General features: G+C 35.5%; 1 protein-coding gene across 1 annotated transcript in view; it reads right to left on the bottom strand.

Moving 5' to 3' along the window:
* LOC5572560 (pre-mRNA 3' end processing protein WDR33) overlaps positions 1-16,386 on the bottom strand; it is a 45,243-nt gene that overhangs the window by 25,828 nt on the left and 3,029 nt on the right. The window contains exons 2-3 of the mRNA XM_001654024.2: positions 1,470-1,739; positions 1,233-1,384 (exon numbers count right to left, since the gene is read on the bottom strand). Coding sequence (XP_001654074.2) covers positions 1,233-1,384; positions 1,470-1,739 — 422 coding nt within the window. The remainder of the gene's footprint in view (positions 1-1,232; positions 1,385-1,469; positions 1,740-16,386) is intronic.

Genomic DNA, 16,386 nt, shown 5'->3' with positions numbered 1-16,386 from the left:
TGTGAGGAAACTATATAAGCAAACCGAGATATAACGGTACGTATAAAAATGTATCCTATTCTCGACATTCGATTCATCATTTTTCAAAACCATTCTTTCACATGGTAGCTCTTAGAGCAAGGAAGAGAAATGTACTGTAGCAAACATTTTCCACCTCTACATGCATATGTTTCTACACGACCATCAAAATCCAAAGCAAACCATGACCGTTCAAAACAAAATAATGTCACAGCTCGTCATAAACTGTAATCTTCTTCTTTCTAACGTTTATTCAAACCCGAATGCGAAAAGACTTAAGCACAGTGGCAACACGATTTTTTCGGTTTTCGGGGTTTTGACTTTTTTTTGTTCTATAAAGACAGCATAAAAGTGAACTTGTTACAACAGAATGATTGTGCTCTTGCTGTTAGTAATACCTAATAGATTTCAATTAATTGAAAACACAAGCGAAATATTAGCGATTGAATTATTTCACATTTTTTTCAATCATTCACCTCGGGATGGCTGCCCGAAAACGATAGTTACTAAAAATAATTCCATACTCATCAGATCAATCCAATAGTCAACAAACTGTTTCAAAAGTAAAGCTATTGATAATCACTATCTTTTTTTTCAAAGTGATTCCGAAAAATTTAGCCCAAAGAAAGGGTTTTTTTTTACCAAGATCCAGACAACTTGATCGAAAGAAACTTCCTTACATTTTTCGTTGTCATTGGTTGTCAAGAATTTTTTATACAAAAGTAGGAATTTATGGATATTAAAAACATATCTAAAGCTGTACACGGTATTCATTCATACTGATCCATTCACACATTGCAGGGACTGTACGGGACGAGGATCATTTTTTATTTGTATCACAGTTTATTTCCTTGAAAGTCAGACTATATCCGGCAGATTGTGATGTAGATTTTATTAATCAGTGGGGATCGAATCGATAAGAGAGTGGAAGGATTTGGACCCTAACGTTTTTATTGTATGATTCTCTCTCTAAAGACCGACGCCAAATCACACGAGCCAGCTTTTGTATTGGAATGTTTGGCATTTTAAAAGAGACTTTTTGATACCAGTATATTAACAAGAGAATAAAGAGGGTATACTTAATTGTGAGAAGATAGGTTGCTACAGGGCGATACACAGAACCAGCGGCCAGTAAATACCAACAGAGAATCCTCCATTGGTAAGCTTCTGGCACCGATTGACCGATATTGTTGCTGCTGTAGTGGCAGTAGTACCTGATTCCACGGATGGGTTCCTTGTGAGCCTGGAACATTTTCACATTGTTCATGTTGGATTGCCAGTACTTGACGTAGCCGCTGTGGTCGCCTGTCACCATCCAGTTGTCGTTGTGAGACCACACCATTGTTCTCACGGATACGTCATGGGCCTGAGGATAAAACACACTTAGTTTCTGCCTTAAGGCTATGCTTATTACAGCTCAATCATTGATCACTCGATCAATGAAACATTACCTGTAGAATCGTTTCGAAATTGAACGTCAGTCCATTCCACAGCGTAAACTCTCCAGAACTGGCACCGGTCACAAGACGTCGCCCTTCCGGAGTCCATGCAAGCGTGAAAATAGGACAACGCATTTTGTTGGTGGCCGTTTTGACGAAGCGCGTCGTGACCGCGTTGGTTGGATTATCCATGTAACTTGGTGGCGGTAGCAACTCCGGAATGTAGATATTTTCGGGCTGGAGAGCCCGTCGATCGCGGTAATCACGTGCCCAAGTGCGAGTCTGGAAATCACAAAGCGAAACCATTTATTTATTAGCTGATGTCAAAGTTGATCACAATTTTCAATTTTAAAATAATGTTTTCTGTAGGCGTCGCAAGGGAGCGACAAGATTTAAATTTCATGTTTTTGGTGAAAATTGAGCAAGCCATTTTATAGTCAGTCAGCATCGAAGCGTCCTGTATTCTACCTAGCTTCTCTACTGGAGAAGGGTTGGCTCAAAGCTTTGAGCTTTGCTACCAACACAGGCAAAATACAGGAGGATTCATTGTGCTCTTATACTGACGGCAATCAACCAAACGGTTCTATCGATCGATGACTGATATTGGGAATTAACACGCAGTCAGAGATGGCCTGCTTGCTCAATTTTCACCATCTAATTAAATTTAAATCATGTCGCTCCCTTGCGCCGCCTATCCACCTATTCATTTCAACAAAATGCCGTTCTGTGACTAAGTGATGTTATGTGATCTCCTATGGTGTTGTAGTACTATAAAGTATTTTACTCTCTGGAAATTCTTGCCTTGATAATAACTTTTCATTTAATAATTAAAAAAAAAAGAAAACATTTTGAGCTCTGTTAGGGTAAATTATGTATTTTGGACAGGCTAAGGATATGTCTGGAAACGGCGATCGATTAACTGCCTTAGATACTAATATTTTATCATGTTCTGATATTTATATGCTTAATGTATCATTGTTTTCTGAGTTTCTGGAGAGAAAAAGCTTACAAACTGTAGCAATAGGTGCCAAAATAGCGTTTTTTAATTGCCTGTCTGTTATGCATTTCGGACACCAAATATACATTTTGGACACCCTTATGTGAATATAATTTGGACAGGGGCGTTATCTCACTATCTATTAAATGGTTTCTTAAAAGAACGATCATATCATAATGTTTGAAGAGTTTACATGTGACTTATGCATTTTTTCGCTTATTGGATGTGTATATTAGTGATAATCAATAATTTCATTTAAGGGGGCAGGATCCGTCATTGATTTCGGAATTTTCAAAAGCAGTTTTTTCGTTCAAAATCAAGAAAATTTACAGGAAAATGCGTTCACTGTGTTCTATTCTCAAAGCGAAACACAGTGAACACATTTTCATCGAATAATTTTTAGATTTGAACAGAAAAAATGCTTTTGAAGTTTCGATGATGACGATGATTACGATGACGGAGCGTTGATCGTTAATGCAAGCAAATATCATCAGATCCACGAAATACGCCTGCAAGTATGCATGCATGCGACATTCCAGTGCGTTTCATCAGATGGCCAAATTATGTCAACTGAACAAAAACCGTAATCTATTTTGGACACCACCTGATTTATGCTTTATATACTAAGGTTAAGATTTTAGATGAACTTAGCTTAAATTTTAGACATATTTTATCATATTGCCGCCTTTAAACTTTTTATGAATGCCTATTCTGAGCGCTATTATTGCGTTTAAAGTATGTTCTTGAAACATACATCCTCTTGCATTCGTAGGTTTCACAGGTGTTCTTTTGATACAATTTACAGTTTTGATATTTTTGAAGCCAATTTGTAATTGTTATGAAATTCGCCATCATTATTAAGTAGCATAGTGTATTAATAATGCAATACATGATTTTCCGTACATAAATTCCTCATCATCTCATTGTAAATGAGCATAGAACAAGCAACCTGTCTAAATTATATGCATGTCAAAGTTATATACGTTACCCTATGCCCTACGGCGCCCGAGCCTGCCAAATAAACAAAATTAGTAAAATAAATATGGTTTTATATGGTTAAAATGCTATTTCAATATTAAATTATTTTGCTCGTAGGCTCTGAAGTAATCAATAGAACTGTTTGACCTACGCATTCATTACATTTTGCAGCATTAGCACCATTTTCACATGGTTTTTGCGTGGTCAGCACAGACTATTAATTTGCCTTAAATGCATCATGTTTACAGCACTTTTTAGTAGGCCTCCAAAGACCTAAAGTTTTATTGTTTATGCTTCATTTCTGTTGATGTTTATTTTTTATATCTTAAGTTTTGAAAAAAGCGAATAATGAATTAGATCCCAGTTATTAGGTTAACATTTTCACTGTCCGGCCATAGAGGACTTGCAATGGTTTCACAAAAAAAGGTTGCTTTTCTTTGATTTTCTACACTTTCTAGGCGGCATCCACAAATTACATAACGCTCTAGGGGGAGGGGGGGGAGTAGGCTCAAGCGTTACGGCTCATACAAAAATTTCAAATTTTTCATACAAAAAAGCGTTACGGAGGGGGGGAGAGGGTCAAAAATTTCAAATTTTAGCGTTACGTAATAAATGGACGCTGCCCTATTAAATTTTGCATTGTGATTCATGCAAAACATACTGAAGTCAACGTACGAAAGTAATTCAGGTTAAATTATTAAAAAAAAACATGTGTGGCTACACTTGTATGAAATATTCTCGTTTCACATTTTTTCAATAGATCGAATCAGGGTGAAACTTTTGACAACTACTGTTTGTTTACGATTGGACATGGAAACGTCATAGTTTGTATACATTTAAAAAATGCGTTCTTGTATAGTCCTAGAATAATAAAATCTTAATATCATAACTCGTTTTTGGAAAATTCAAACTGTCCGGGCAGAGGCTGTCCGGCCATAGAGAACTTCCCCCTACGCCTTTCTTTTGATGTTTCTGTGAAAATATTTATATTATATGCTATGGATTGTATAGGAAACAACATTTTAATTTTACACTAATTGCGCGTGATCGTAAAATTGTTTGAAATTTAGTAAGATTTATTTTTAAACGGTACATATTGTTGCAAAATATGAGCAATTTCAAAAAATCTCTAAAAATCTCTTGTCAAAATGATTTATAAGTAATGTATTCACAGGAGTTTATAAAGATTGCCTCAAGTTTAACAGGATTTTTTTAAAAAAAGTTTCACAACATTTAATCAAGGACTTCATCAGAAATTGAAGAATAGCTTATAACACATGATATCTATTGATATTTTTAGGGACTTCCTTATCGGCTTCCTTAGCCGAGTGGTTAGAGTCCGCGACTACAAAGCAAAGCCATGCTGAAGGTGTCTGGATTCGATTCCCGGTCGGTCCAGAATCTTTTCGTAAGGCGGCGTCCATTTATTACGTAACGCTAAAATTGGAAATTTTTGACCCCCTCTCCCCTCCGTAACGCTTTTTGTATGGAAAATTTTAAATTTTTGTATGAGCCGTAACGCTTGAGCCTACTCCCCCCCTCCCCCTAGAGCGTTACGTAATTTGTGGATGCCGCCCAATGGAAATTTCCTTTACTTCCCTGGCCATAGAGTACCATCGTACCTGCCAAACGATATACGAATGCAAAAAATAACAACTTTGGCAAATGCGAAAATGGCAACTTTGGCACTGTGGAAGTGCTCAGAAGAACACTAAGCTGAGAAGCAGGCTCTGTCCCAGTGAGGACATAATGGCAAGGAGAAGAAGAAGAATATATTTGCCAATGCAGGTTGATGTTTTCGGTATATTTTTTTTTGATAGGCAGCCTTTGCATGGTTGAATTCAATAATGGCGAACGAAAGTATAACTTTTTAGAAAGCAATATAACACCATATCACTCATAAATGCCAACTAGTGACACTATTCCATACTAATTAGGTTTCCCAACCATTGCTCTTGGCTGAACTAAGGACTGTTCATTTTATAAAGTGGACACTTTGTTTATGCTATATCTTTTTTATTTATTGATAAAATCGTAATCGGTTTTCTGTGTATCGTTGACCTATTATTCTAAAATGCTATAAAAATATAAAATCTTTGAAAATGCTTTTGGCTCTTAATAGCAGTCTTCTAAGATCATCCTTCTGCTCCAAGATTTGAACGAGCATGCTTTGAATTCATCTCAATGATCGCGGGATCCTTTCGAATCATGATTTTTTAATCTCAGTGTGCGTGATTCGTGCAAGGATTCAATCCCAGGATTGAATCCCTGTCATTGAGAACATATAGCCGAGCAAACGAATGCTTCTCTTCTAGAATACGATTGGGGACAAACAGTGTTACCAAAGGGGAGGTGAAGTAGTATGGAAGGCAATAACATTATGTACATCGTAGGAAATATCTAAAATTATATCAAACTACTGCAAGTTAGTCTTAATGTTCGTCATACTACTCGTGGGGAAGTGAATCAAGTAAAAGATTTGACTATCATAGCATTATTTTTGCTAAATCAAGACATGCTTACAGAGAATTAGAATACTGACGCTGAACTCCCAAGTTTCACTCGGATTGTCAACGAAACCTGAAAGACCAAAAATTGTCGCAAGATTTCCAATTCAGGAATCAACTGTGTATGCTGACACCATTCAGACTCATCCCAAGTGTCTTGTCAGACAGACATTTGCAATAAACGCTCAAGAAATATCAATGCTAACTCGATTAATTTCTACTAGCTAATAATCGATCAAGGATTGAATCCTAGGATTCAATCCTCTCATACACGTGGCAGGATTCATTGCATGCCTGGATTCGAACAGAAGATGCGCGCGAAATGAATCATGCTTCGGTGGTTTTGAATCTCAGCCGCTGAGATTTTTTGAAGACTGCTAAATAGTTTTTCCAAAAACACTTAAAAAAAGCTGTCCGCCAAAGTTTAACATTATTTTTCGCAAAACAAAAATCCTTATTCTTATGAACAAATTGTATGTTTGTATCCTTTACTATTCTACTAAAGGTAAAGCTTTAAAAATATCAATTATAATCCACCATTCTATGACATTAGATAACTTTAGTGATTTACCCATTTATGGTCAAATTTGCTGATACACCATCCTTTCACTCCCAGCAAAAGAGAACAGTAAAAAGCGTGTTCAAAACTAGTTTGGATTACTAAAGAAACTATATTAGTATAAACGAAAGCTAAATCGTGAGATTAAACCACAGTCTTAAGTATAAATTTTACTGTTTATGGTAGTTTTACTAAAAAGTCTCATACTTTTAAAATCATGTACGCATATTTATCGATCTACAGCAAATTGTAAACAGTTTTCTCCGAATTTTTCAATTGGTAATCTCAGAATAACATATTATGAAAATAATATTGCAATTTTAGAGAAAACTTTCCGCTTTACGGATCAATGGAAAGCTACCGCAGCTGTCACATCACTGATTTGCACTGGTAAATCGTCAGTAGGCTTCAATGATACCTTGGATACCGTATTGATGATTGTTGTTTGTTGGAGTTTTTCATAGCGCTTTCTCTTTCAAGCATACTATGATTGAATTGTTTGCTTAATGATAGAATGATTTCGAAGCTTGCGGTAGAACTTTGACAGCTAGAACTTTGACAGCTGCGGTAGAACTCGGCGGCTACCGTAAAACGGAAAATTTTTCTAACAATCGTAATATGTGGAAAATAAAATCGATTTCATACAGCAGTGTTGCTAATTTTGATGATTGTCAATGTACTTTGATAGGTCTTCTAAGAATAAAGCAATTGTGTTTCTGTTGAGCTTTGAATGTGACGTGGGGACTTACTAAGTAACTCTATGAAGGCGTAAGTTATTTTTCATATTAATACTATACTAGGACTTCCGTCAGGACGTACTTTTACACAAAAAATTCTACTCATATCAATTCCCATCAAATTTAAAAAAAATTCTTTAAAAATATACGGGAAAATTGATTTTATTATATCTGTAAAATTGTTGCTCCAAAAATAACTTGATTTTTTCCATCAGGCTTCTGATTGATGATGCTTTCGAAGAACAAGCCTTTTTTGAAAATAGAAAATATAAATTATCGAATTTTCCAGCCAATTTCTTACAATCATTGATTTTGATAACCTCAAAAAATCGACCGATCTAATCGTTGTTCCATATTCGTGTGAAATTTAATTATTTTGGAGAATTTTTATTATCACAACATTGTACAATACTAGTCGAACGATGTGCAAAAAACCGATTGAAATTTCATTGATTAATAAGAAAGATACAGCATGCACAAGGTGTCCACTTTATAAAATGAACAGTCCTTAGCAACTTTACTGAAAACACTGCCTGCTTTTTGATCTTCTAAGTTACATAGAGTTGAGGACCGAAATCCGTACACTTCATACAAATAGTAGGCGTTTTGAATGAAGTGGACGTAAATAGATTCATTTCTCAGGTTACGGATTTCGGGACCTTCCTTAGCCGAGTGGTTAGAGTCCGCGGCTACAAGGTAAAGCCATGCTGAAGGTGTCTGGGTTCAAATACCGGTCGATCCAGGATCTTTTCATAATGAAAATGTCCTTGCCTTCCCTGGGCATAGAGTATAATCGTAGCTGCCACACGATATACGAATGCGAAAATGGCAACTTTGGCAAAGAAAGCTCTCATTTAATAACTGTGGAATCATAAGAACACTAAGCTGAGAAGCAGGCTCTGACCCAGTAGGGACGTTAATGCCAAGAAGAAGAAGTATGAGTTTTTTTGAATGCTCACTAGATCCTTCTACTGGTAACATATGGAACCAACTGTACAAGATTTTTGTCGTCGAACAAATGACAGTTTTTTGAGTCAAACAGACATGCAGCTTATAGCCCTTGATTCAATGAGCAACTTTGCTGAAGTTATCATTCTTCCAAATACCTACTCAGTATCTTGGGATATTGAACATCATAACAAATATATGAGCTCCATATAGTAACATTTTCTAAGCTAGCGCCATCATGCGGTGAAATCCCCAACTTATCATTGTGTACTATGTTGGTCCTTTCCCTGACGCAATTTTTTACCGAAGAAAGTATAATTTTATATAGAACTTCTTCTGAGATAAGTATAAGCGTTCAAAGTTTGAAAAATTTACTGTTTTTTGGACCTTTTTTCACCCCTACCCGCAATGAATTAGCCCCCTTTGAAATTTTATTATATTTTATAGTAAAATGCAATTAAATTTGCTTCCCAAAACTGCAGAAAAATCGAAAATCCATTTGTATTTCGCGAAATTACAGTGATTTGAATATGGGGTCAATATGACCCCTAGGGATAGACAATGTACTACTGTCATGAAAATTACTGTAGAAAACTTTGTTTTTCAATTTCTCATCGTAATAAGCTGTTTTCATCACGCCAACCCGTCATGGAATGGCTTTCTTTCCCGTATTGTCGTATGAGTCTACTGCCTATCTGAAAAGCGTTTGGTAATGACTCATTACGCAACGCATTGGGTCTCAGATTGCACGTTGCACCAAACAGCTTTTGCATTTAATTTGCTTAGCAAAAATTTAAAAACAAACATTTTAATGGGTGAAAATTGCGTAGCATGCTAACAATAATAGAAATAATTGAAATGAGCTATTTTTTTTAGAGAATTATTGAATTGTACCTCAAAATAATATATATTGAAGGTGGTTAAGATGGAACGGGTTGTCATACGATTTCAAGATAATCAAAAAAAAAAAAACCTTGTGCAAATCAAATAACTCGCGAAAACTCATCAACGTGTGAAAACATTTCACAAATATTGGTTAACTATCAAACAAGTTACAGTCCCTCAAAGTGCTCTGGGGTCATAATGATCCCAAACACTAACAAAGGTTTAACTGAGAGGTTTCTTTGCCTAAGTGGCTATTTCGCATTCGTGTGGCAGGCACAATGTTCAGGAATCGAACCCAGAAACCTTCAGCAAGGCTTTGCTTTGAATGCAATTTTCGCTTCGCTTCGCAATTCACGTCTACCCTGGTCGCGCCCTAAGGCAGGCATTGCAGAATCCGTTCTCAATAGATCATTGAAGGTAGTTTTTGTCAGTGCTCACCGCATCAAAACAATGGCGCCACTGTACACTGAACGAAATCTCCCGCCATGAATTGAACGATTTGTAATTCACTTGTCTATAAATCTTCACATTCCTCATTTTGAATTAATATTCGAATATATGATGAAACTACCGACAATTGAACAAAAATCATCCAATTCTGTGATGATTTTTGTTATACAGTTGTGTTCAGAATAATAGTAATGAAAGCCGATTTTCATACAAAAAGCTCAACTTTGGCATGCTGTAACTTTGTTTCCAAGTGAGCAATCTGCATGAAATTTTGGCAGTGAACTACAAATATACTCAATTTCATTATCACAAGATTTGAAAAATTTCACACTACCGGCTTAAAAGTTAAACACCAGGTGAAATCGCTCATAATAATAGTAGTTTTTCTTTTGTAAATTTTTGTTCAGCAACAATTTTGTAAAACATTGGCTTGTTGATACATTTATAGCTTGGGTGGAAATGATTGAAACGATGAGTAAAGAAAAATTCAAAAACTCAAAATACAGCAGATATTTAAAATATTAAAACTACTATTATTTTGAGCGATTTTACCTAGTGCTTAACTTTTTGGCCAGTAGTGTGAAAATTTTCAAATCTTGTGATAATGAAATTAAGTATATTTGTAGTTCACTGCCAAAATTTCATGCAGATTGCTCACTTGGAAACAAAGTTACAGCATGCCAAAGTTGAGCATTTTATATGAAAATCGGCATTCACTACTATTATTTTGAACACAACTGTACATCCGTATGACATTAAGCAGACTGTTCCTAAACGGCAACAAGACGGTAGTCAGATTTCCGCAAACTTACCCCTATACCCCTATACCTATACACCCTCATTCTTCTTATTTCGACATTTTACACCTCAATGAATCTGTTTGTTTTGTTCCGCTTTCTGGAATTCCTTACAGTGCGCACACCTACTCAGATAGATAGGGTTTGTTCACAAATTTCATAACGCCTAAAATGGCAATTTTTGACACCCACCCACCCCCTTGTAACGCATTTTGTATGAGTATTTTTTAAATTTTAGATGAGCTGTAACATTTTCAGGACACCCACCCACCCCCGTCAGCTGAGGCGCGTTCGCATATTGCGTAACACAGACATATGAATTATGCTAACACAAAAAAAAAACATCTAACTTATGACGGATTTTAGTTTCTACCATGTCCCAAATCAAAAATCATTCAATTGCCGTCTAACAAAACATACAGGAATCGTACGATGATAGATGTCAAATTACACTGTTCGACGAAAAAATTTTTTGGATGGATCAGAGACGCGTTTATATGGGTCTTAAAGTGCAAGAAAAGTGTAGAAAGAGGCCGTTTTCAAATGATTTGCAGCACCCTTGGATTATTTTTTGACAAAGTTTGAAAATTTTGGATTTTTTATCAAAAAAAGCGTAGTAAGCAAAATATTAATATATTTTCAAATTCAATTATTCAAGCATTGAATTAGTCAAATCAATATTTTTTAGCACTAGATCGCTTCAGGGAAACGTGCACCATTTCAGAAGAATATTGGCATCATTTTTATATATGAATTTGAAATGTTAACGATCATTAAGCAAGTATGTGAGGATGTGCACCATATAAATAAGGTACAGTGGGGGAAGTGTATCAGTGGGGTAAGTGGATCATTTGTCAATATAAAGCATAAATACTTGAATATGTTGAATGTTTTCGCACCATTGCTTTGTTTTAGGTTATATTCTTATGCCCACACTGATACTATAGCCAAACTGGTACTACACGTACACTAACACAAGCAAACTTGTTAGCTGCAAATAGTAATTCATTTGAAAATTGTTTTCCATCAATCAAAAATCCATTGTATCTCTGTCTTAAATCGAATTCTATTATTTATATATTATTATTTTTCTATTATTCTTTCGACACATGGTGAGCACTTCAGTTCTAATTGAATGAATCACAATGAAAATATGTGATTTTTATAAATAAATACAAATATATTGGACATGGTACACTTACCCCTACTTTTTAATGGGGTGGGGTTTTTTTTTTTTTTTTTTTTAAATCTTTATTAGAGTGTATTTTAACGCACGAGGGCTAGTTCTACACTTAATGGGGTGGGGTAAGTGGATCAAGAATTATTATCATTTATTGACAGACTGCTTACGAGAATTTTATTAAGCTTTAATATTCGCAAATGTTGTTTTCCTTTATTTTCTTCCATTCCCAGCTTGAATTTGTCAAATTGACCATAGAAAATTTGAATTAATCCACCTAAAAGTTTTTTTAACCTTTCTGGCATAAAAAAAAAGAATAATAATTTCAAAATTTACACGAAACTTTTCGTGTTTTATCTAAGTTGAGTTGTGAAAGAGCAAAATATACTAATTTTCCAATTGAACGCATAGTATCGTACCTTATTTGACCATATAAATTGTTCTAGACAGATGATACACATATGTTCATAAATAAAATAGAAGGATTTCAGTTTGTTATTCCAAAGTAAAAGTAACTAATATTTTTAAACTAAGAGTGTTTTTCGCAAATATCGTTAGGAATAATCCAACAATACTTCTGTTTAACTTATGCGTATAAATGGATGAATTTTTTCCAAATTTTTCTAGAGTCAATGTTTTTTTGTTAGATTTAGTATTAACTAAAATATACATACTTTTTATTATATTTTGATTAAATAAAGGTACTTTTTTAATTTTAAAGTATTATAATGTAACATTACTAGCACTAATAACAAGAACGAGAGTAATATCATTTCTATTATACATAAACACACCACATTTGTTTCGAGAACAGATTTTTTTAATTGGTGATCCACTTACCCCACCATGGTGGAGCAAGTGGATCATTTGGCGAAAATTTTTAAGTCTCTCATACTCAATACATAACAATTAGAAAAATAGAAATAAATGACGATTTGACGTATAATAGTCACTCATTTGTTATCCACAGAAAAAAGTTTGAATTACATTATTCACGTTAGCTGTACATAACAATGAAGTTAACTATTGATTTTTCTGTATCCACTTACCCCACGGAACCTTACTACTTATTTTTTCTATTTCACACATCTGGTTCATTATATAATAATTATTATAGGTTCAAGAAGATGCTTGATTAGGATTTTATTCGTTGCTCCATTTGATAAAGCAATGAGCAATACAATCCAGTAACATTTGATTTCAACAAGCATACAAGCTACGGAAAATTGGTGCATCTGTTATGTTTATATGGGCTGGTTGGTCTAATAAACTCTAAGCAGTAATACAAAATTAGCCTCCCAATTTTGATCCTAAAGTCAATCGGGAATGGTTTTAACGAAAATTAACATCGTAAATGCGTTCTGATGCACGTTAATCGCAACATGTTACAACATCCGACAAACGGTTCGTCCCACGACAAACAGTTCATCTGATGCTCCATATATCGGTTCAACGCGCGTGGAATGATGTATCGCAATCATGCTTTTGCAAGAATGACGGCCCTCAAGATCATTCGAATGGACCAATGCACGTGTTCACCAATTTGACATTTGAGCGGTGCCGAATTCACTCGTTGCCATGGTCACGTAAATAACACGGCACCACTCAAAAGTCAAATAGTGAACCCGTACATAGGTCAGGCCCGGATTTGGGGGGGTGCCGAGGGGGCAAATGCCCCGGGCCCCCCGATTAGAGGGGCCCCCCGAGGAACCAATAATAAGCAAAACAATTTTTGAAATACTTTCATATAGACATATAATTCAAACTTTCAAGTCAACATTAGAGTACTTGAGTAGATTGTTGTTTCTCATATCTGAATCTCATAATATGGTTTGGTCGATTACCTATGATCCTTCAACATATTTCAAAAAAAAAAAAAAATCGTAAATATTAAGCCAAAATCTCCAAAATTCTTCTCGAGCTAATTTTAAAAAAATTATTGGAATTGAAAGTGCGCTTCACGTTTTTGAACTGTAGAGTACTGCGCAATTCAAAGAGTTTATTTAAATTAGGACTTTAAAATTTAAACATATTTGCAATGCTATCAGAAGCTTGAAGTTTAAGGATTTTTTCTGTTAGTAGTCAGTATTTGTGGGCTTTGCAGCCGTGCGGTTAGCGGCGTCAGTCGTTTAGGCGTATTGTGCTACGGAGTGTGGGTTCGATTCCCGCCCCAGTCGGAGAAAACTTTTCGTATAACGAAAAATTCTTCACTAGTCCACTGGTCGTTCCGTGTGTCCGCTGTCTAATGTAAGTTATGTTCAGTCTGTGCAGCCTATGGCTGAAGACGGTGTAAATTGTCTTTTTATTATTGAGATTTTTTTATTTTGTAAAAGCCTAGAGTAATTTTTAAATATCTTCCAAAGAATATAAATACTATATTTTTTATGGAAGCATGCGGCGACGGGAGAAAATCTGGAAACTTGTGCTTAATGAAGTCAAACGGCTATAAAAAAATGTGCTAAATTCTTGCGGACGGAATAACCTGAAATAGCTCTTAATCAATTTCAAAAGGATGTTTAAGATGTAATCAGTTCGTTTAATCTCTGGAAACCTTTGATGTTGGGATAATGATAAATGCCAGAAGCTTTCTTGGATATGACTACCGTAAATTCGGGGTGAAATTGATCAGTAGGGTGGAATTGATCGCGTCATGCGATTTTAAATCTCACTAATAGTACACCAAAATCAATGCAACGTATAGTAAATGAACGTTGTGTGTCTCAAATATTATCGAATTGTGTGTAGTGAAGGATTTTGTGACAAACAATGTTTATTTCTATGAAAATATTGCAAAATTCCAGAATCATGTTTGATGTGAAATTGATACACATTCATAAACTTCTACAGTCGCCTCTCTACATCTCGATATCGAAGGGACCATCGAGATAGGGAGAGATCGAGACAAAGAACAAATTTTTGATGAATACTAGATTGAAAAACACTCCGTTGCCAAGAAAGTAATAAACAAACAGACGTCATTTGCGCTCCTAATTTGTTTTGAATCCCAAAACTTTGGTCTAGTAACCTTCGATGTTGGTCATATCGACATATGGAGAGAAAATTGAGAACGAAAAATCAACAGAAACACATCGAGATATGGAGATATCGAGATAAGGAAGATATCGAGATATGGAGAGTGAAAATGTATGCAGACTGAAGGGACTTATGAAATCATCGACATAGGGAGAGATATCGAGATGTAGAACATCGAGATGTGGAGAGTCGACTGTAGTTCTAAACAAGAATTTGGACATGGTGTCAGCCTGAAAATATGTGAGGATGCTTAACGTATATCCATAAAATAGATTTTACAATCGAAACTCATATCTATTTGCTCATTTTGTTGAAATAATTGAATATCTGTTGCGTGTTAGGAAAATTCTTTGGAAATTGCCTTCATTTAGGCGTTTTCCGCATTATTCTTGAAATTTAATTCATCACGTTTGTTAGAAAATTTCGGAATATGAACCAATTAGGTTCATCGTCCTACTTGTTTTCCAGCATTTAGTTGTATGATATTGATAACCTTTCAATAAGGATGCCAGAAAAATCGTGAAAAATGACCAATTTCACCCGAAATTACAGTGTCCTGAGAAGAAGAGGAAGTGGAATTTCGATGAAAATAGCATCATTTACAATAAAAAGAAAGTGTTTGTCTTCTAACCTTTATTCTTTTTAATAAATAAGGCTAAATAAGGAATAATGAGATAAGTGAAACGATGTAATGTTCTATATGAATAGGTTAAAACTACTTTGGAGAAAATGACTTTGAAGTTTTCAACAATTTTTCACCCCATACAAATTATACAGAAGCCAGAAAACGAGCCTATCTTGTACGAATTATGCCACTTTTCCCGTTAGACAGAAAAATCACCTAAAATACTACTGGAATATGTCACTTACATCCCTTTAAATTTCAAAACTAAAATCTGAATTTTGTATTAAGTGGCCCTTTTTCTGAAATCTGACCCGGGCCCCCCGAAGCCCAAATCCGGCACTGGCATAGGTCCATACTGTGTTATTTATCGCTAGAGACGATTTTCTTCCATCCTTGATCATGATTGCTACGTATCCTTTGGTTACTTTGTTTTACCGCATTTGAAGCTCAGTTAGCCAAGATTTGCACCTCAAACGCAAACAGCAATCAAAGCAAGCGAAGAAAAACATCGCATCTGTATGGATCATTAAGATAACCAAAACGGCCGCTATGGAAAGCATAGATAGCAACACCGTAGTCTTGTGTGTTTGACAGAACAGCAATGCTGTCACAATGTTAAATCCCATATACAGTGGCGCCTTTGTTTTGATGCGGTGAGCACCGGCAAAAACTATCTTCAATGATCCATTGGTCCATTGTCGGCAATGTTTCGCAAGTTGTTACGAGCTTGATGAAAAGTATCTGCGAAGGTGTGTTCGAAGAGTAGGGGGAAGTCCTCTATCCTCTATGCCCGGACACTTTTTGTTTTTTGGTAATATTTCAAATTCTACATTAGTTTTACCGTTAATTTTTGTACAGTATAAAAAAATCACATTACTTTAAGTAAAAACTCACATGAGAACAAAAATAAACCTTTACAATTCATTTTTATGATGCATTACATTATGTACCAAAAATGGTGTGCACTGATATGTGTCCTCTATGGCCGGACACTATGATTTTCACCATCAAAGTTTACACCAAAACCCACAGAAAGGCCAAGGGGTGCTTCGTATTAGAGATGGTCGGGTCTCGGGTTTTCAAACCCGAAACCCGACCCGAACCCTAACCCGACGGGTTCGGGTCGGGTTCGGGTTTGAAAATTAAAAATGTTTCGGGTTCGGGTTCGGGTTGGGTTTGAAGGCTACAAAATAATCGGGTACGGGTCGGGTTCGGGCTTGAAAAAGTCGGGTT

The sequence above is a fragment of the Aedes aegypti genome, chromosome 3, assembly GCF_002204515.2.
Source record: "Aedes aegypti strain LVP_AGWG chromosome 3, AaegL5.0 Primary Assembly, whole genome shotgun sequence".
Classification (NCBI taxonomy): domain Eukaryota; kingdom Metazoa; phylum Arthropoda; class Insecta; order Diptera; family Culicidae; genus Aedes; species Aedes aegypti.
The sequence above is the reverse complement of the archived record's forward strand: the minus strand, read 5'-3'. Positions and strand labels throughout refer to the sequence as shown.